Here is a 20,945-nt window from a genome sequence, read left to right on the forward strand (position 1 = left end):
GACTAGGTCACCCTTGAAAAGTTTTGTGAACAGTGCCTTTTCTACAAAATGTTTTCAGAACATTGCAACACCACACGGCCACCTAACAAATCAACATTCAAGAAAGTGAGTAGTTCCCAACACTCAGTCACTGGAGAAGGTGATTTTGCATCCATCAGCTAGTCTGTAAAGAATGCACAGTCTTAACTTTCCTACATTTGTATATATACACTAAAAAAAAATTTAAAAAACCGTAAATTCTATCCAAAGCTTAAAAAGTACAAAGAGCACAAAATAATCTTATTTGGTTTTATTTAATATTGTTTGATGCTTTGGGGGAAACAAAAAATCTAAGCTGAATCACTGGACCTAATTCTGATTTATCTCAGCCATTCCAATTACATATTAAATGTATTATTTACCACTATCATTGACAGTTCTTACAAGCTTACCTCTTCCAACAGCATGGACAACTGATGGGCCAAAGCCCCGGATTTGGAATCCGAGTCCATCTGCAGAATCAGGAATCTTCACTGTCCTGATACAAGCAAAGATTCAATATGAAAGTAGCAAAAAGTAGCATTTTGTTATTCAAGATAAAAGTGGACAGCAATAAGTAGGCTGCAAGGGTGCAAGACTCCACACTTTCATTCAATTCATAATTTCAGATTCAGCACCATTCATATTCCAGATACTTTGCACCACTGACATCAGACATAAGAGCAAGCTGAGACACCGAAACCAATCAGAGGAAGGCAATACCACTTCACAGGGAAATTCAGTATGCCAATTATGACCAAAGCACCACCACAGCTGTAAAATTCTTCCCAAAAGCACTGAAATTTGGGTAAGTTGCCACAGCACAGCAACACTGAAAGCCCTGGGAAGGCAGGCAGTCTCTCAGCCAAGAGGACAGAGCCTGGGGACCACAGATCACAGCAGGCCTTGCCAGATGAGCTGCAGAAGACTGCGGAGACTATATCCATATTACAACTTGTTAACAGCTAACTGTCTGCTTGGCGAGTTCTATTGAAAAATATTTTGCTGCAATTTTTCTGAGCAGATGTGCAAAGCACTGAGTTTTGTAAAATAAGAATCGCCTGCCCCTGTCCAAATAACTTGTAAGCACACTGTGCTATGCTCCTGCTTGGTGTAAGTGCAATAGTAATAAACCTACTGACAAACACAAGTAAGAAAAAAACAGTTCTGAGAATCAAAATTCACATCTACTCCTTAAAATAAAGCCCTGAGCTCACCCAAACTAAGCTAACATATCCACATGATCTCAGCTTAGGTTTCAGAAAAAGCAACAGAGCTGCATTAGCCCTTATCAGAGCTAGTGAGGTTATGCATAGCAGTGCACTGGTTTAACTTTGCAGCCTTTACTTCCAGAGCCAGTTCTATTATGATTTAAGGGATCTTTGCCCCAAGCTCCATTTGTCAATGCAAAAGCAAATTCAAATTGATGCTGAGAAGTGTATCAGTTTTGAATAATATCATTGCATCATGTCTTGTACTTTCATTTTTTTATGGTATACATAATGTTATCAACAGAGGTGAGATCCAAAACCTACTGAAATATATAATTTTTTTAAAATATTAGAATATTCTTGAGATTAATAAATTTCCATTTGAAATACATTTGTAGATATAGCATCATTTAGTATACTTATATATTAACTAAGGTTGATACAATCTACATGGTTTCATTCTGAAAATGCTTTGTGAACGTGCTAATGAGCTATGAAAGACCATCCCTGGCAGTTTAGGCTAAGAATTTAGGAGAGAACTGTCTCTGCCAACACAGCTGTGCTATCAGCAGCTCCCAAAAGAAAACAGGCAGCACTGAGCAACAAACTCTTCAACTCCTCTGAACTCCTCATTCACAATTAATCTCTGTCAACCTTGAAATTCACCCACAGTTTCACTAGCAAGTTGAGTCAGAAATTAAACCAAGACCTACATTAAAGAAAGGCAAAGATACGCCTTTTACGCTTGCTACAACACTATCATCTACCAGTTTGGGGGATTTTTTTGTAGTTGTTTTTGGTTGGTTGTTTGAGTTTTTTTGAGTATCATTCCAGATTATCATCTTTATGCCATATTTCTTTCTTTGCTCTTTTCCCCTTTCTGGGTGCCATTGTGTTTCTCAAGACACCTTTGCTTATTAATCAGAGAAATACTTCTCCATTCCACCACTGAACCAGAACCATTTCCAAAGCATTCTGTGTGTGCCTATCTGGTAAGAGAGGACAGGTGCTCCTTACCCTGCAAAATTTGTTCAAAATTACTCCTGACCACTGCTTCTTACTCTCCTCTTTTGTTGGTAAGCATAAATCAGTAACAACTTCATTAACTTTATTAATAGACCTATGCTCATTTACATACATACTGGCCTCACTTTGTAATTCTTTTACATAAGAAAAATGGCATTTGGGTAGGAATGGGCAAAACTGTGTATAGAAATGCGTCTGTTACATAAAGATGGGGAGCTGTTTACTTGCTCCTGCTGTTTACACAACCAGGACACATGCTGAAGGGGCCCATTAGATCACAGAGTCTGACTTCTGCCAAATCAGCAACTAATCCCCAGACACAGGAATTTGTTTAATAAACACAGTGAGAGATAAACTGTCCATATATCAAGGAAACTTCATTTACACTTGCAGTTCCTGCATGTATTTAAAGTGGCAGAGCTGGTGACCTATAGCACTTGTGTTTCACTTTTGAAGACTGACAAATGTAATTAAACAAAATCAAAGCTGATAAATCACTTTACAAAGTTAGATTAGAATCACAGAATCATAGAATAGTTTGAGTTGGAAGAGACCTTTAAAAGTCATCTAGTCCAACCCCTCTGCAATGAGCAGCGACACCTTCCATGAGATCAGGTTGATCAAAGCCCCATCCTACTTGACTTTGAATGTATCCAACGATGGGGCATCTACCACCTCTCCAGGCAACCTGTTCCAGGGCCTCACCATCCTCATCAGAAAAAAAATCCTTCCTTATATCTAGTCTGAATCTACTCTATTTTAGTTTAAAATCATCACCTCTTGTGCTATTGCTACAGTCTCTGCTAAAACGTTTGTCCCCATGTTTCTTATAAGCTCACTTTGAGTACTGAAAGGCAGCAATAAGGTCTCCCCAGAACCTTCTCTTCTCCAGGCTGAACAATCCCAACTCTCTCAGCTTTGTTTCAAAGGAGAGGTGTTCCATCCCTCTGATCATTTTTGTGGCCCTCCTCTGGACATGCTCCAGCAGGTCCATGTCCTTCTTATGCTGGGGCCCCAGAGCTGGATGCAGCACTCCAGATGGGGTCTCACGAGAGTGGAGCAGAGGGGGAGAATCACCTCCCTCGACCTGCTGGCCACGCATTAGACAGAGCATTTAAAATAACTTTACAGTAGTGCTGCCTGAAGTTTCACTGGTCTTTTAAAATTCACTTCAATTGTAGTTTGTAAAAATTCCCCCAAAGGAATGACAACTTACTCCCGTGGTTTAGCGCTCACAAGAACCCGCAGGGGCTTTCTGCTGTTTAAACATGCTTTCAGGAAGCAATCCACTTCACTGAAGGGTCGCAGAAAAACCAGGTCACCGTTAATGGCAAAGATTTTTTTTCCAACTTCCAAGCCTGCCATCTAGAAAACAATAACAGTTGTGTATATGTTTGCCTTTTATAACCACTAATATTATGTTTTCTCCTGCTGGCATGCAACCTCAATAGCAATGACGACATGCACATTTCCTTTACATTCTTTATGCATCCTTCACATACCACACACAAAAGGTTTCTAGAACTGGTTAAATTGATGTGAAGCGTACAATAAACACTCACTCTGAAGAGACCTAAATACAAGACCTAGTTTTAATTAAGATTTTACAACAGTATTACAATATCAGTTAGTATTTGTAATAATTAACACAACAGCTTCCACTGAGTCAGGTTTGGGGTTTTTTTAATGACGTTACCCAATTTGTCCATCCATCATTCTCCAAAGGAACTAAAGCTTTTTTTCATATGGAAAGACCTGATTAATATTTTAGTAAGTGAATATTTATTAAGTTCCAAAACAAATAATATCCTTAAACATTTCATGGCCTTTGAGCCAAAGGTATGGCAAGCCAAATTGCATATGGTTTTTAAACTCTGGTCTAACAAGTAAGGAACTGGTTACAGCTGGATGGCAGGAGTACACAGAGCAGCTCAGAGCACAGGCTAAGCCTTGGCACCACCTGAGATGATGGCAGAACCTGACTGCTAGACATCATCCTGGATATAGCTCTGTGGATGTATTATAATATTGATCTGCTGTATCTATTTTTATCTTATTCTATTCCACCATAAGATTTAGAAAGGCTTGAATTCTAGGTCTAAATTTTTTGTCTCATAGAAGACACTCCCATATAGTTCGGCAGAATATGAATTTACCCAAAGAGCATATAAAGCAATGCTAACAAACAGAAAGGCTGTAATTTATTAATTCAGATTCTCGAATTCTACACTTTATCCAAAGCTTGATACATCCTTTATTACAAAATATATCAACTGCAACTCACAAACTACCCATTTCATATTCTACCAAAAATATTTATTCTACTCATTATTAATATAAACACTGGAATATTATAAAATGTACAAAAAATAAAATTATAACTTTTATATCACCACTCAATATAACAATTTCCCTGAGCAGAAAATGAGTGTTGATAATGGCCAGAGCAATATTTTAACAAAAAAAAAAAAAAGATTCATAACTACACTCTTCCAAAGTTGTTGTTGTTACCTTCTCCTACTATAGTTTTTCCTAACTGATGTACCAAACACACACCTGTGATCAAGTGAATAAAACAGGGAAGGTAATTTATAATACTTGATACCTCAGCATTTGATCCTTTCTCCACCACTTTAATAATTGGCACCTTATTTTTATCTTCTAAACCAAAACCATAGGTGCCTTCATCAGATTTAATCTGAAAAATAAAATTGTTCAAAATATTGTTCAGAAAAGCATTAAGAAGAGCTAAAGTATATCCCCATCAAATAACAATACAGAGTGTTAATATATTGTCTCTACAACCAAATTTTTTACTCATCAAAGCATATAATCATGGGATTTCACTCACCAATAATGACTTGGCTATGACATTTTCCACTACTTTCAGATCATGTTTCATGAGTCTGTGCTTCATATTTGACCCTTCCATTTCTTCATCCGCATAAAAACGGAACAGCAGTGGTTCATCCTTAAATTCGCTTTTCTCTAACACTGTATGATACAAACCCACACATATTATCACTTTTTCTTTTGAACTTTTGAATACGATGTCTTTCACGAACCATAAAATACTGAACATGCATACACATATTAAACAGTAGCAAACTGGTTTTGTGTGTGAATCTCAGGACATCTTAATTTTTAACATAAACAATGATTTTTATTTGGATCCATTACAGACTGGTCATCACTAAGCTCATTTTCTACTATAACATCTGGATCCACCAAACTGAAGAAAGCACATTAGCCTGAAATGGTTTTAGTGAACATGTCGAGTACAAGGTTTTTTCTTAAAAGGATTTAAAATCTTCTTTGTTTTTTTTTTCACAAGTTCTGCTGGACAGCTGCTGGAGATGCTCACCACCAAGCTCTGTCACTCTCCAGCTGGTGAAGCATGCCAACTTCAGTATTAGAAATTGGTTTGGTGGGGATGTGGATGCAATTAGAACAGCAGATGGATGCAGTTTGTATGTTTAAAAGTCAAAGGAAAAAGAATGAACAGTGCCAGAGAGGAAGTTAATTCTCCCTCCTTCTCTAAACAAGCTGATGAGAAAATCATTTCTTCCTCTTTTTATTTCAGTAAATGAACCACTGCTTCAATCCTTTCACTGAAATCTTCCCTCTGATGGAATTAAATGTGACATTGTTCACTTCATTTTTGGGTCTGCACACATCTCTGCTTTCCTCTCCCTTCTTTTGTTCGCGGCTGTCCTTATGATTTTCTCATCCTTCTACTGTCCACTTCCTCCTGCTGTCACCACTTCACATTTTAAAACTGATGCTTCTCCATACTTTATTCTTTCCTCTCAGAATGGCTCCTTTCTTTCCTACATTCTTTCTCAGTTTTTATCATCTCATCTGTGCCAACGTGTATTACCTGCTTAAGAAATTTCTTTCCAACTGGCTAATAAAACTCTACCCCCCACCTCCAAATCCTTCAGAGGATGAAGCCCTCAGTGCCTCCTATAAAACTGACTGAAAATTATTTTCACAGTATACAATAGCTATTTTTTTCTCTTGAAGATTGTAGCACAGGACTCTTCAGCAACACAATGAAATAACTTCCTATCCCTTCTAGAATATCTTTACCAGCCCCTGCATTTCCTTCCTACTATGTAGATAACATTAAACAAAAGGTAGCATAGCTTGTACAGAATGCATTTACTTACCGTGGTGCATAAACCCATTATCACAAAGAGCTACACCAAATATCATAGCTTCTTCCCTTGTCCGGCAATCCCCCTGTTAAAGCATAGCATATTTTTTTTTAATATATTTTAACATAGCAGCAAAGAGGATTCTATGCACAATAGCCTAACCTCACAGGGCCAGCAATGGTTGTAGATTATATTTATCACCACCACCTTTATATACACATTTATAGCACACATATAAAACAATATATACATGTATATATGCTATACCACTTTATAGTTGCAAATAAATATGTAAACATTTTGCTAACACTGCATTCTCCATAAAAATTGAACATAATAGAATCTAAAAGTATCAATGTTCTTAATTTTTATGATATAAAACTGGTGCATGTTGACTGAGTGAACAGGATACCCTGTTCTTGTTCACTTACATAAAACAGAACTGATAACAGCAAATTGGTACTGACTTTTACCCACCTAGTTTGTAAATTAGTTTTCAGAACCTATCCATTTCATTTTAAGCCATGAACAATTTTACATGCTGAATCACCAAGCTAAGTCTCATTAAAACATTTAAAGTTCAACTGCAAGTAAGGAAGATAAGCACAAAAGAGATGAACAGCATGGCTGATGATTACTGATTTCTGTTACTTTACTATTTTAAGAGGATTACATTTACACATACTGTTCTAACAACCCTCACACAAAGTGTTTGCATGTTATTCTGTTTAATACATCACTACCTTTCAAATTGGAATTTAAATGCAGAAAGAGCAAAGGCGTATACTTGCCTGTGCAATCAACCAGTCTATGAGCTTGTTAGCCATTACTACAGATTTGTAGGTTCTCAAGTGATAATCTTTATCCCTGTGCAAAACAAACAAACAAAAAATAATAATCAAACAAAAACTCAAAACAGTCTAACAGAAAAAACTTGTATTTTATAAACAAGTTACTACAAGCATGAATTGAGTGGTTTGTTCAGAAGTTCCCTCTGGAGTAAAGCAAGTACAAGCAAGTGTAAATAAAATGGAGGAGGCTGACCATATCTTACTTGCACCATAATGTCACTGGATCATAAAGGAAGTTGTATAGTTTCAGCTGAGACTCTCCAAATGAAGTAATGGAGTGTTACTAAAGGAGTACACTAATATATACAGTAAGCATCTAAGCACATTCATCGGGACCTAGAAGGCTCTAAAAAGTCTGTAAAAAAAGGCCATATTGAATGGACCTTGCAGTCATTTAATGATTCAGTTATGCTTTTTGTCTTGATAGCCCTTCAATCTTGTTGGAATACTTCCAAGAAACCAATCTTGACAGGATGGGTTCGGTTCCTACATTCAAACACAATACCTACAGATTATGTACTTCTGAATGACTCTCTACAGAATTCCCAGTTGGACTCACCTAATTACTGGGGTAAACAGACTGTGAAGGCGACAGTACAGTCGTACACCCTGATAAGAGAAAGATGTGGTTAGTTAACCACATGTTCACACCACAGAGAACATAAGAGAAATGCATGCAGTAAGGAAGCCTCTATGTTCTAAATGCACTTCATTTAGCTAGTAAAAAAGTCAGTTTAAATTGCTATATATATTCATGTGTCAAAACTTAAATCTTCCAGATAACAATATCTATGAATAAATTACGAGAAATAAAACATTTCTAATCTAATCTAAGGTTCACCGAGACACATGGAAAAGTTTAGCTGTAAGGTAGCATTAAAAAAATCTGAAGGTACAGTACGTTGAAAGAAAAGTACACAAAACCCAAAAGATAAAGCAATTTAAAAATTAAGGTTTTCCCACTCACTGATTGCTATTCTACACACAGAGTGTGTAACTAAAGCAACAGCCACCACATTTGATTACATGCACAGGCACCTTATTTACAAATTGAAATTATAACTAACCAGTAAACTTTAAAAAAATGCAAAAAATATTCAAAGATTTTAAATGTTTTCAATTAAAAACACTAAAACAAGACATTTGGAAGAGTTTAAGGTATTCCTTAGCAGACTATATAAAAAAATTATAACACACAAGAAGAACCATGTATAACAATTAAAAGTTGTGTCAAATTACATTCTATCCTACTTTGCTGTGCCTGGTAGTTCAGTATTGAAGATTCATCTAGATATACCTTACATTAACAAATGGCAGCGGAAAACTGAATGACACTGTAATGTAATACCCAAATGCTGACATTTTCTACAGCCTCAAAATCATTAAAAGTTTGAATATTAATGATTTAAAGGCAACTTTGTTATGCTCAGTAGTGTAGGTGGATAGCACTATCCATCTGTGTTTAAACATCTGTGACTGCAGATTTACTGCTTTGTTAAGGTACTAACAAAAGACACCAAGATTTAAGAGAAAATTAAAACCAATTTTCAATCTATAGCTTCATATCTATTAAAACAGACTGAAAAATACAATAGACTGAAACACTAGCTTCAGAACCACCCAGAACTACATGAAATGCATCCTGCATATGAAACCATTAAATAACAAAAATAACTAAAAAATAACTTCAATTTTGTATTTAGAATGTGTAACAACAAGCCAAAATCTCATGTTAAAAATGGAAAACCGAATTTGATTCACATAAATATAGAGACAGGCAAGTGTGAAGGGATGTTATTTATCCTAGCAGAATATTTTACATCATTTTTCAAGCAGAATCTCCATTTCTGTTGTGTTCTTCCTAATAATAGCAACCATTCTCTTCTGTACCTTAGAGATCACATCCTGCATTTCATTTCTGGGATAGTATGTTCCATCATCGTATCGGAATCTGTACAGCATGTGTTCGGGTTTGAATTGGTGCTTATCTGTAACTAAATTTTTAAAAAATAATCATGCATTGTTAGGTGACTTTCTGAAGACATCAACAAGAGAGAAGAGGGTTAGCATCACTTCTTCTAATAACAGCCCGTTACACAGCAATAGGTAGATTTCAGACAGGGAGGGCAGGAAGCCCAATTAGATCATCTGTTCTAAGCTTCTTTATGCCACTGGTGACGATACTTCTCACAACATGTAAGCAGTCCACAAGAAACCAAACAAGTTACAGGGCAAAGAATAAGAAAGACAAACAGGCAGGGAACAGCCTGAAAAATTAGGCATTTAAATCTGTTCTAGTCTTCAGTGTTTTAGCAAAGCTCATTGATCAAAGAGCCAAATAAAGCTTATTTTGTAAACATTTGAAGGCTGAGGAGAGCAGTAGGCACTAGCACCACCCTAGGATAACTGTCTGGTATTGATTACTGTTTTGCTTGCAGATGTAAGCTTTAATTTTGAAGATAAATTTGCATGTCATCAACTGATAAAGGAGGCTACTATAATGTCTTCATTAATCAGAGTAATGGACCTGACAGTGTTAGGTAATTCTTCTGTGCATGCCTTACTGTACCAAGTGACTGAATCATCATTCATTATGCTCTTCAAAAATTTAGTTAGGAACCATAAACTTTGTACAGTAAGGTGCCTTCTGTCTGCATCGTTTTTCATGCACCTTCAAGCTCTTCAGTACCTCCACACATCTTCTGACACATGAGCACAAAAACTGGACTTCATCTATTAAGTGGTTTCACTAGTGTCATGTGGAAGCACAAAATAACCTCTTTCCTTGTATTTGATATATCTGCTAATAGTAAAGCCCAGGACACTATTCTAATTGCCTTGAACTGATGGTTCATGCTAAGGTGGTTATCCAAAATAACCCCTAAGCTCCTTATATATATATTATTGCTTCTCAATACATCAAGTATACACTACAAAGTGATCACATACAATGCCTAGTATAAGAATCTAAATTCATTTTAATGGATTGTGACCATTTAACCCAGGAAAAAAAGATACCTTCTAGTTCTGAAATGACAAAAAAATTTCTTAGTATTGAAGAAAAAAATATATTCCACTAGATCAACATACATTAAGAGTTTTTAAGTCCAGCACCTACAGAAAATAGAAGGAGCACCACCAGGACAGTACTGTTTAAGGCCAAGTTGTTCCTCACTGTTACAGAGATGTGCAGGGAGGGAATCACGACTACAAACACCTTCCCAACCTTGCATGCCTATGATCAACAGAGCAAGCTCTGCCCTCTGAGGAATACAAGTACCACTCTGTCTTTGCAGCCCCTGCTTACACACAGTGCACCAGAAACTAAGGGAGCAGGTCCACAGAGCTGGCACATCCTGAGCTCTGGAGAGCAAGGAAACCAAACAAAGATGTCTCTGACTACAGTGTTGTCTCAAACACCACATATACCCGGGGAATGCTGTGTGGAAAGCTGTAAATCATTATTCATTTTTTGTGGGTTTGTTTTCTACGATACAGATCTGATTTGGCTTGTCCTACTCAAGAGGAAGGATGGATGATCTATCAGCTACTGTAGTAACATGGAAACCTTAAAAAAAATTATGAAAATATTTTGCTTACTGAGTAGCTTTCCTTTTAACTACTATCAGCTACACATTTGCAAGACCATAGTTTCAAACAATTAAAGCTGACAAAACACACCATTACCACTAAAAAATACATCATTACACAATTGCCTGACATCATTATAAGCAATTTCAAGTATTAGAGAAGGTCACCAGGGGGATTTAGAACAGCAACATACTAAGAGGTTTTTTCTGTTGCAAAACTGCAAGGGAAAGAAAAAAAAAAAAAAAAGAAAGAAAAACGAGGAAAAACCGTAACTTTTCTACTTTTAAGAATTCACACCAGAAGTAAAACAATGCCCATCACAACATGGGTCTGGGATTGCTAGAATGAAGCCCAGCACAGTGAAAACAATGGCCAGCACAGTAAATATGCAAAGTCTAACAAAGCCCTCTATAACATTTGCAGTATGAGCAACAGCCAAACTTACTTTCTTCTTTGCTCCCTCTGTGAAAACAGATGGCTCATTCAACTTTATTTTAAGAATTCTATTTTCACTGAACCACAGCTGGATCCACTATTCAAAGTAGCATGTCTGGCTCACATTTCTATGCTCTAATATAATTACCCTTTTATCTCATGCAATTACACAATATTCATTTAACTCTGTATTGAGAAAGTCTGAGTGTATTTGGGATATAAATTACAAGATCAGGAGAAGAATCTTTGGCAAAAGAATCAGTCAATTGAAAACAATTCTGTGTGTACAGTAAACACAATAGCATCTGACATTTGAATGACAGTGGAGGAAAATCATGCAAACTGACATTAAAGAATTAAAAGACTACATGACTACTGATGAATAACCTTAATATTTTTCCTCCTACTCTGCATATGTTTAAAATGCACACAGCTAAGTGGCACTCCTACTCCCCCTTTTTTTCCAGTCAAGGACGCTGAAAACATCATGGCAAAGAACTTAGAAAGTTAGTATTAAATTAATTGCTGGTTGAAGTACAGGAGTATTAAAATGTACATTATCAATTACTCCATCTAAATTTACACTCTAGATCTAGGCTGGAACAGTAGCTAACTTCACAACCGTTTCACTATTTATTTTTTTTTAAGTGACTGTATCTATTGTAAGCCAAACATGCCTTCAAAAACAGAAGTTTCTCCAGTTCACTTATATGGTCCCATGGGACTATACCTTGTAAAAAGGACAGAGATGAGGACCTGCTCTGGTAAGAGAAAAATCTTGCCAATGAAAATTACCTCTGGAAGTCGAACCTTATTGGCTCAAAAACTGAACCATTTCAGTGATACTTCTCTACAGAATGAGCTAAACACAGATAGTTGACTGAGTCTCAACATAAAAATATCAACTTTAGTAACTATACAATGTAGTGAAAACAAGGCCTTAAAATTAAAAAGATTAAACTGTTGGGTTCCAGGTTGGATTCCACCAGCTCCACATGTAATACTTAGCAGATGAGCAAGCACATTTATCAACAGCCAGCTGTGACTCACTCTCATCTACAATTCGTAGCTGGACATGTATCCCTAAAAAGCTTGCCCTTAATACAAGGTCTAAATCCTTAAAAGCTGCCTGCTGTTCTCTGTTCCCCCAGAATTTACTTTTGTGTACAAAAGAATAGCAATGTTTCTTTAGCTCCATGTTTGCAATGTTGCGATCCCAACAGCATAGATGTAATCTGATTAAATCAGTGGAGCCACTCCCAGTAAATCTGCTAGGCAAGGACAAAGGCCCCATGAGGTCTCTGCAAGGATATAATGCAGATTCAACACGCTGTCTTGCATTAACAAGGCCATCTTTCTGTCAAACAAAATTAAGTCCCCTCTGATTACAATTACCTTGAAAACAAGTAAGTTAAAACTAATTATATTTACCATGATGGATAATGCCATTCTCTAATAAAGCTTGGCCAAGATGAACACCTTCTTCAGATTTGTGTATCTCTCCAATTTCCAACAACCAGGACACAAACTCACTGAATTAAAAACAGATACAAAAAACCAAAATTTAAATGTCATACCACCACACCTACTACATTTCAGTCTCAGTTACTAGTGCTTCTTACTAGCGTACTAAGTGATTCTTAAGCCAAATGATCTTCAGAATGTCATACTACCTTTAAAAAACCTCACTCATTTCAACTTTTCTATTATTTCAACATAAATACATATTGTTTCCCTTGAGATGTCTTTTCTGTTCAGAAGTTTTACCTTTGCACAAGGTGCACCATTAGCAAATTTGCTATTGATACTCAACTGGGAGGTGCTGTTGGCTCTCTTGAGGGACAAGACACCTTGCAGAGGGATCTAACTAGACTGGAGCATTGGGCAGTCATTAACGGCGTGAAATTTAACAAGTCTAAATGCTGAATTCTGTACCTAGGTTGAAGTAGTGCTGGGCACAAGTATAAACTGGGAGAGGAGTGACTGGAGAGCAGCCCTGCAGAAAGGGATCTAGGGGTACTGTCTGACAGCAGGCTCAACATGAATCAGCAGTGCCCTGGCAGCCAAGAGGGTAAGTCGCACCCTGGGGTGCAAACACAGCATAACCGGCTGGTCAAAAGAGGTGATTATCCCACTCTGTTCAGAGTTGCTGCAGCCACACCTTGAGTACTGTATGCAGTTCTGGGCCCCACAATTTAAGAAGGATGTGAAGGTCCTTGAATGCTTCCAGAGGAGGGCAACAAGCTGGTGAAAGGGCTGGAAGGCACGGCCTGTGAGGAGTGGCTGAGGACTTTGGGCTTGTGTACTTTGGAGAGAAGGAGGCTGAGGGGTGACCTCATTGCTCTCTACAGCTTCCTGAGGAGGGGAAGTGGAGAGGGAGGTGCTGAGCTCTTCTCCCCGCGATACAGTGAAAGGATGCAGGGGAATGGTTCAAAGCCACACCAGGGGAGGTTTAGACTAGACACTAGGAAGCATTTCTTTGTCAAGAGGGTGGTCAAACAGGGGAACAGGCTTCCTAGAGAGCTGGTCGGTGCCCCACGCCTGTCAGTGTTTAAGAGGCATTTGGATGATGCCCTTAATAACATGCTTTAACTTCTGGTCAGCCCTGAAGTAGTCAGGCAGTTGGACTCAATGATCATTGTAGGGCCCTTCCAACTGAAAAAATCTAGTCTAGTCTACTCCTACCTTAGGAAATTCCCCAAAACATGGAATAGCCACATGTGACCAGACTGTCAAATATAAGGCAACTCCAGGCTTATCTACTGCACCTGCCCAGGGCAGATATGCCATGAAGGTAGAACATAATCATGGTATGATAGAACAGTAGGCCTGTACCTTCTGAGAGGTGTCAGACACATGGATATACTCAGGATCTACACGAAGTATATAGTGTATGTGTGGGAAATACCTGGCTTGTTTCACCATAAACTTGATGCAATTCAGACATCAAATTTATAGCACATAAGATATCTGAATGTATGTTATAAATCAAAAGAACAGTGTAGTGAGGCAGTGCAACGTTCACATTCATGGATTTTAACTAGGTGATGCAGGGACCAGCAAAATTGTACTTCAAAAAGGTCCACTTCAAAGACAGCGTAGAAAAGCAGCCATTTGACACTAGGTTTAAATGTTTCACACGTGGCTTCTCACCATGAGCGTACTTTTTACCTGTTTTCAACAACTTCACTGAGGGGTTGAATTCTCACCAGCTATGTGAGAAAGCACATTAAAATCTCCCAAGTTTCATTCCCACTTCTGAACCCAGCAGTGAGTATTACCACCATAATGCGTTTGTGTAAAACAGTCACTGTATTTTATAAAAATACTTTCCATACTTAATGGCCTTACGGTCAAATTATTTAAGTGATAACCCCTCCATTCTACAAACTTTTTTTTTGTCATATACACATTTTTAGGGTACCTATTGCTTTCTCCTCCTCTTGCACTTAGTCTTCTTAAGCCATAGGTCTAATATCACATTCTAAAGATTCTCCTGACAAGTAGGGGTTAAATTTTTAAACATGTAATGGCATTTTGTTACTCTGTAATTCCTCTCAGGAAGGAGGAGGACAGAAACAGTTTGAGACAGATTTTTTAAAGCAGAATAAAGCAAATTTGATACTCTAAACTAGGCATCTCACAGACAAAAAGCATTAAGCAAATTGGGAATTATTTCTTTAAAGAAACTATTTACTTTAATGTATTTTCATATTTTCAACATCCCTTTGCAGCCCTGTCCCTTTAAAAAGCTACTTCAGAATATAAGTGCACATCCATAAATTTCAGGCTGATCAATTTCCATTTTGGCTAAATTCTGGGAGGCAAATAGGCCTAAAGGACATTACAAATAAAGTGTGGTTTCCACAGAATCCCAAGGAAGATTTAAAATGTGGTTTTAGCTGGTTAAAATTCATGCTATAAAATGCATACAATACCTTCCAAGAAAGCATTTGGGGAAAGTGGTTAATTTCCTCTTCCTGTCTTTGATGAGATTGCCTTGTTTGCACATCATTTTGTACAGTCTTTCTCCTTGCTCAGAGATCATCACCCAAGTGTCCTGTTCCATGCCCAACTTTAAACCTGCCAAAAGTGCATTAAAATTTTATGAAGTTACATTGCCATTATATTTCAATATCTTCCCCAAAATGGAGAAGCAATACAAATATTTTACATATAAAAAGAGTAAAGGAATTGATTCTCAAAAAAATAATGAAAAACAAGATTCATCTATGAACATCTAAAATTCATAAAGCATAATCACATTTTATCTATAATTTCCTCAAAGTGAAGTTAAACTGTTACTGATAGTGTACATCTACATCAGCATCACCATTGATAGCGTAGCAATAAATACTAACGCTGTGATTTTCAGACTTCAGGATACGAACATTTGCAAGGGAGTAGTCATATCTTCACAAGTTTAAAAGAAAAGGGCCTTGGTTTTGCTCTTACCATGTGATAATAAAAATCTTTTCACTTAAAGGTAACTTTTTTAATATTTCCAATTAATAGTAACTAGTTATTTGTTACACATTTGTTAGTTTCACTTAAGATAAATTCACCCCTTTTCCACAAAAGCATATAAACAACTCGATTTTTATTTGCTTTATAATTTTTTCAGCAACAGAAAGCTATCAAAGGTTTTATTTCAATATTTCTTACTGGTTTATTTCTTCCTGTTTCTCTTGAGAAAATCATTGTTTTCTGAGTAACAGATGATCAAAACCAGTTTTTGTTGAATTATGCATCCTACTGGCCATTCACAGAAGCTTGTGCTTCCAAGGAATACCACAGACCTTCATATTTCATGTACTTTCTCAATAAATTATTAATTCTGGATGAAACTACACATTTCTGGCATATCTGATGTCCATGTTCTCAGTTGCTGTTCAGATTTTCACAATTTAAAAACTACAGCTGTACATATTCAACCTGAGTAATAGTATGCCACTTCTTTAATTCTGAAAAAATAGAAGAAATTAATCAGGATAGTATCATCAGCTTTAAAGATGATCACCTTTTAAATAAATTTCTAACTTTCTGAACGCCTCAGGCAGTTGCAGGAAAGCCTCAAAACTGACAAAGTTTTCCTAGCGAAAAGTTTCCAACTCAGCTTGATTTCTCCTAGCAAGACAATACAATCTATAAAGCGATGCTAGTTGATAATTCAAATACAGTTGCTGAAGTCTCTGCTAAAGTACTTCAGTCAGGGCTTTCTCTCCCTTTTGCTCAGCTTCTACTGCGTGGATTACAACTAACAGTGTAGGTTGAGTTTCTCTAAGTATCTTGAATCTCCGAGTCTCCCAACACAAACAGCCCAGCAAGCCCCAGCTACATGGCACACTGAAGCTGTGTTTCTGTGCCTCACTCCTGCTCCACATGCTGTATTTCCCTGGTCTGGAGATCACTGCAATCTGCCCTTCTGTGTGAGATGTCAGGTCTACAGGACACCTACAAAGAACACATGGGCACGTACAGCACAACCAGGAGGGAGTCACTCATGTGAGCCTCACTCCTACGCCAGGAGATCTGGGAAGCGTGTTTTATTTTATTTAGTTCATCTCAGACTTGCAAAGGAGATGAAACACTGTTCTCACAAGTGCAGTCACTTAGACTTCAGTGTAATTGCTTCTATGCACTCACACGTGAACAGGCTCCATGTCTTATTAAGTAAACATATAATTAAAGCATCTTTATGTTCACAGTGAATGGGAAAGTATTACAGCTACATTTAGTTACGGTATTTGAATTCTAAAAAGACAGTTATTTGGTTCCCAAGTCATTTGGCAATTTGACTGCAATTACGTTGATGCATCCTGCTTTGCAGGAGGTGTTTATGCAGATATTTTGAAAAAGATCACTGTGCTGGAGAGATGGATAAATTTATAAGCTGACAGAGTAACACAGAGATTCAGGAAATATTTTTGAAGATTCTGTGTTGCAAACCAAGTCTAAGTGTGTACCAAATCCTCTCCTCTTTCTTTCGTGGTTGTCTCCTGGTGGCAAATCCACTGAGAACTCAAGGAGCCAAATTCCCCAAATCATAGGAGGCTAAAATCCTAAGACAAGGCTTGACTTTGTGATGGCTACCTCAGACCTCACACGTGGCAAGGTTTAGTTCAAACTCACATCTACTACCAGCTGCTCAATAGTATAGTGTGAAATAGTAAGAATACATCAACATAAAATAAAATTTGTTAAAAAACTTTTTAGCCAGTTCCAGACAAAGCCCTATATAGAAGCAGGAAAACCAGGTTTTTGTTGTACTTGACACCATTTCTATGATATCACTTTTTCATTTGTTATTTTTAAAATGTTGAGTTTTTAGACATATAAGTTATCTTTTTAGCTTTTCTACTATTAAATCCTTATGGCACTATTAAACAGACGGTGCTCAGACACCCTAGTTAAAACTCTGGTCCTACAGCAGATGTTCTACAAACATCCAGTATCCAACTTTAAAAGACCAAAGAAAGTATTGTTAGTTTCCTAAATCTAGAACAGAGGCACAAAATAACAGCTACTGCAACAGGGGACAGAAAATCTACGCAGACCAGGAAAAGAATCCCAGATCTGACTACAAGGTCATATCTTCTTTCAGTACCAAGGCTACAAACATCGTTACTGATTAGGATATTTCAGCTTGCAAATGAAATTATCTCCAGAAGATGATAATGCATCATCTTTCCCTGCTTCTATTTTGTGCTGGGTTCACCTTGAATACATGAGGCCATTCGTGATCACATTTGAGATCAGGATTATATTTCATTCAAGTATTCTTCCACCTTAACTCAGTTATTCAAAAAAGACAGCTGTTTGCCAATAGTGATTTCTTACTTTCTTGAGTAAGGGAGAATACATTAAAGATGGGGTTGCAGGTATATTCTGTACCATTTCATGTTGGGATCATCTGCATGAAGATCCAACATAGAAGACCTGCTCATTTCAGTGATTCCAATGTCCAGCTGCAAAGCACGTAAATCCCAAAAGGCATTTAGGATACATGCTCACATACCACAAACCATAATAGTTCACAGGCCTCAATGAAATTATGACAATTTATACTGATTTAGCATAAGCTGTAAAATCATAGACTAAATCATCTCCCCATTTCCAAAACAGCATTCACTACTGGCATATATGATTCAAGACGCTATGCCCTTCGCAGTACAAGTTTGATTTATTTTTTCCAAGCTGATATTCATAAACCTTCAGCTGAACCTGACACTGCAAGTTTGCCCAGCAGCTGGTTTTGCTTTATATCTCATCATAAAAATACAGTATGGTCTTCTGGCAAAGCATGTGTGGTGGGTTGACCCTGGCTGCACACCAGGTGCCCACCAAATGCACTCTATCACTCCCTTCCTAAGCGGAACAGGGGAGAGAAAATATAACAAAGAGCTCACAGGTTGAGACAAGGACAGGGAGGGATCACTTACTTATTACCATCACGGTCAAAAGAGACTCAACTTGGGGAAAAAAATCAATTTAATTTGCTACCAATCACATCAGAGTAGGATAATGAGAAAGAAACCCAAACCTTAAAACAACTTCCCCCCATCCCTCCCTTCTTCCTGGGCTCAACTTCCCTCCCAAATTCTCCACCTCCTCCCCCTGAGTGGTGCGGAGGGATGGGGAATGGGGGTTGCAGTCGATTCATCACATGTTGTCTCTGCTGCTCCTTCTTCCTCAAGGGGAGGGCTCTTCACACTCTTCCCCTGCTCCATGGGTTCCTCCCATGGAGACAGTTGTCCACCAACTTCTCCATATGAGTCCCTCACACAGGCTGCAAGTCTTCAGAAAACAGCTCCAGCATGGGTCCCTTTCACAGGGTGCAGTCCCTCAGGCACAAACTGCTCCAGTGTGGGTCCCCCACGGTGTCACAAGTCCTGCCAGCAAACCTGCTCCAGCCTGGGCTCGTCTCTGCACGGGTCCACAGGCCCTGCCAGCAGCCAGCTCCAGCGTGGGCTTCCGACAGGGTCACAGCCTCCTTTCGGCATCCACCTGCTCCGGCATGGGGTCCTCCACAGTTTGCAGGTGTATCTCTGCTCCACCATGGACCTCCATGGCTGCAGGGGCACAGCTGCCTTGCCATCGTCTGCACCACGGGCTGCAGAGAAATCTCTGCTCCAGCACCTGGAGCACCTCCTCCCTCTCCTTCTTCACTGATCTTGGTGTCTGCAGAGTTGTTTCTCTCACATAGTCTCATTCCTCTCTCCAGCTGCAACTGCTGTTGTACAGGGATTTTTTTTCCACCCCCTTCTTAAATATCTTACCACAGAGGTGCTACTGCTGTCACTGACTGGCTTGGCCTTAGCCAGTGCCAGGTCCATCTTGGAGCCAGCTGGCATTGGCTCCATCAGACACAGGGAAGACTTCGAGCAGCTTCTCACAGAAGCCACCCCTGTAGCCAACCTACTACCGAGACCTTGCCACACAAACCGAATGCGGAAGTTTATTACCCTACCTTTTCTTCTCTCTCGCTCTTTCAAAATAGCTTCCAGCCATTCTTGCTTCTCTTCAGGGGTTTTTGCCATGCATACAAACCATTTGTTCTTAGCTGTGTTGTGGATCTTCCAGCCATTAATAACAGTGTGGCCACTGCTGTGATAGTCAGCTGGGAACAGATAAAATGGCTTATAGAGCAGCAACTCTTAAAAAAGAAATAGTTGTTATAATGATTAAGAACTCTTATTCATAAAGCTCAGGAAATACAGAAGAACAGAAATGAATTTGAAGTTACCTGTGCCACTTGTGAACTCTTATAACTTAATAAGCTGTACTTTTAACTTTTACTAAATAATGTCCTTTCTAAAATGTAACAGATAATTGCCTAGCATATGGAAGAACATATAAACTCAACACTAAAACAGGCAGAGTCCTATTAAAAGAACAGATCATGATAGCTGGAGTAACTACAGTTGTTAAACTGTAATAAATAATTCCTTAAAAAGCAGCATTGTGGCTTTGACGCTTAAATTACTCAGAGCTGTTGTGCCAATTGAATGATTTACTATTAAATTTTAAAAAGGACTAAATAAATTTCTATTTGACAAGTAAGCAAATCATACGGATTTAAAGTATCTTTACTGATTACCTGGATAAAGAAATATATACACACTTAGTTGTTCACACAAACTGAAATAAAATATAAAATCTACTATGATTTCAAGAAATGTGTTAGCCAAATGCATAATTTTTGGAATATGTTTCTAACAACCCTCTGTTCAGTGTGCACATTGTGGGAGAGGTAACAGTTGCTGGCATTCTTAGATATCTAGAACTTCTGACTCTTAACATGGAAACTGCGATGCTATAAAAAGCAATTTATTACTTATTACTCTTTCTTTACTTACATAACATTTGATTTTAACATGCTACTCCATAAATTTTGTTCAGAAATTAGCTAACCAGACTTCCTCTCCAAAACTAACACCCCTGAATATCCCTCACTAGGATTACATGCATTTCCTGGGGGAAAATTTGTGAGGCATAAGTGTCCCATTGATAACAAATATAATTTTTTGCATAAAATAGAAACTAAAACTAGAGCTAGGAACTAATGTACAAAACATTAAAAAAATCAAAGGTCAGCATTCTCTCACCATGAACTTTCATTAAGAGGCAAGAAAGTCCTGGGGCCAGCCCTG

General features: G+C 37.9%; 1 protein-coding gene across 1 annotated transcript in view; it reads right to left on the reverse strand.

The window, feature by feature from the left end:
• Positions 1–431: 431 nt before the first annotated feature.
• LOC104464043 (phosphatidylinositol 3,4,5-trisphosphate-dependent Rac exchanger 2 protein-like) overlaps positions 432–20,945 on the reverse strand; it is a gene marked incomplete at both ends in the record, with an annotated part of 43,732 nt that continues 23,218 nt past the window's right edge. Inside the window, 11 exon segments of the mRNA XM_010076651.1 lie at positions 432–517; positions 3,472–3,620; positions 4,861–4,953; positions 5,107–5,249; positions 6,428–6,500; positions 7,207–7,282; positions 7,826–7,875; positions 9,157–9,260; positions 12,724–12,824; positions 15,231–15,375; positions 19,763–19,912. Coding sequence (XP_010074953.1) covers positions 432–517; positions 3,472–3,620; positions 4,861–4,953; positions 5,107–5,249; positions 6,428–6,500; positions 7,207–7,282; positions 7,826–7,875; positions 9,157–9,260; positions 12,724–12,824; positions 15,231–15,375; positions 19,763–19,912 — 1,170 coding nt within the window.

The sequence above is a fragment of the Pterocles gutturalis genome, unplaced genomic scaffold (genome assembly GCF_000699245.1).
Source record: "Pterocles gutturalis isolate BGI_N339 unplaced genomic scaffold, ASM69924v1 scaffold1166, whole genome shotgun sequence".
Classification (NCBI taxonomy): Eukaryota; Metazoa; Chordata; class Aves; order Pterocliformes; family Pteroclidae; genus Pterocles; species Pterocles gutturalis.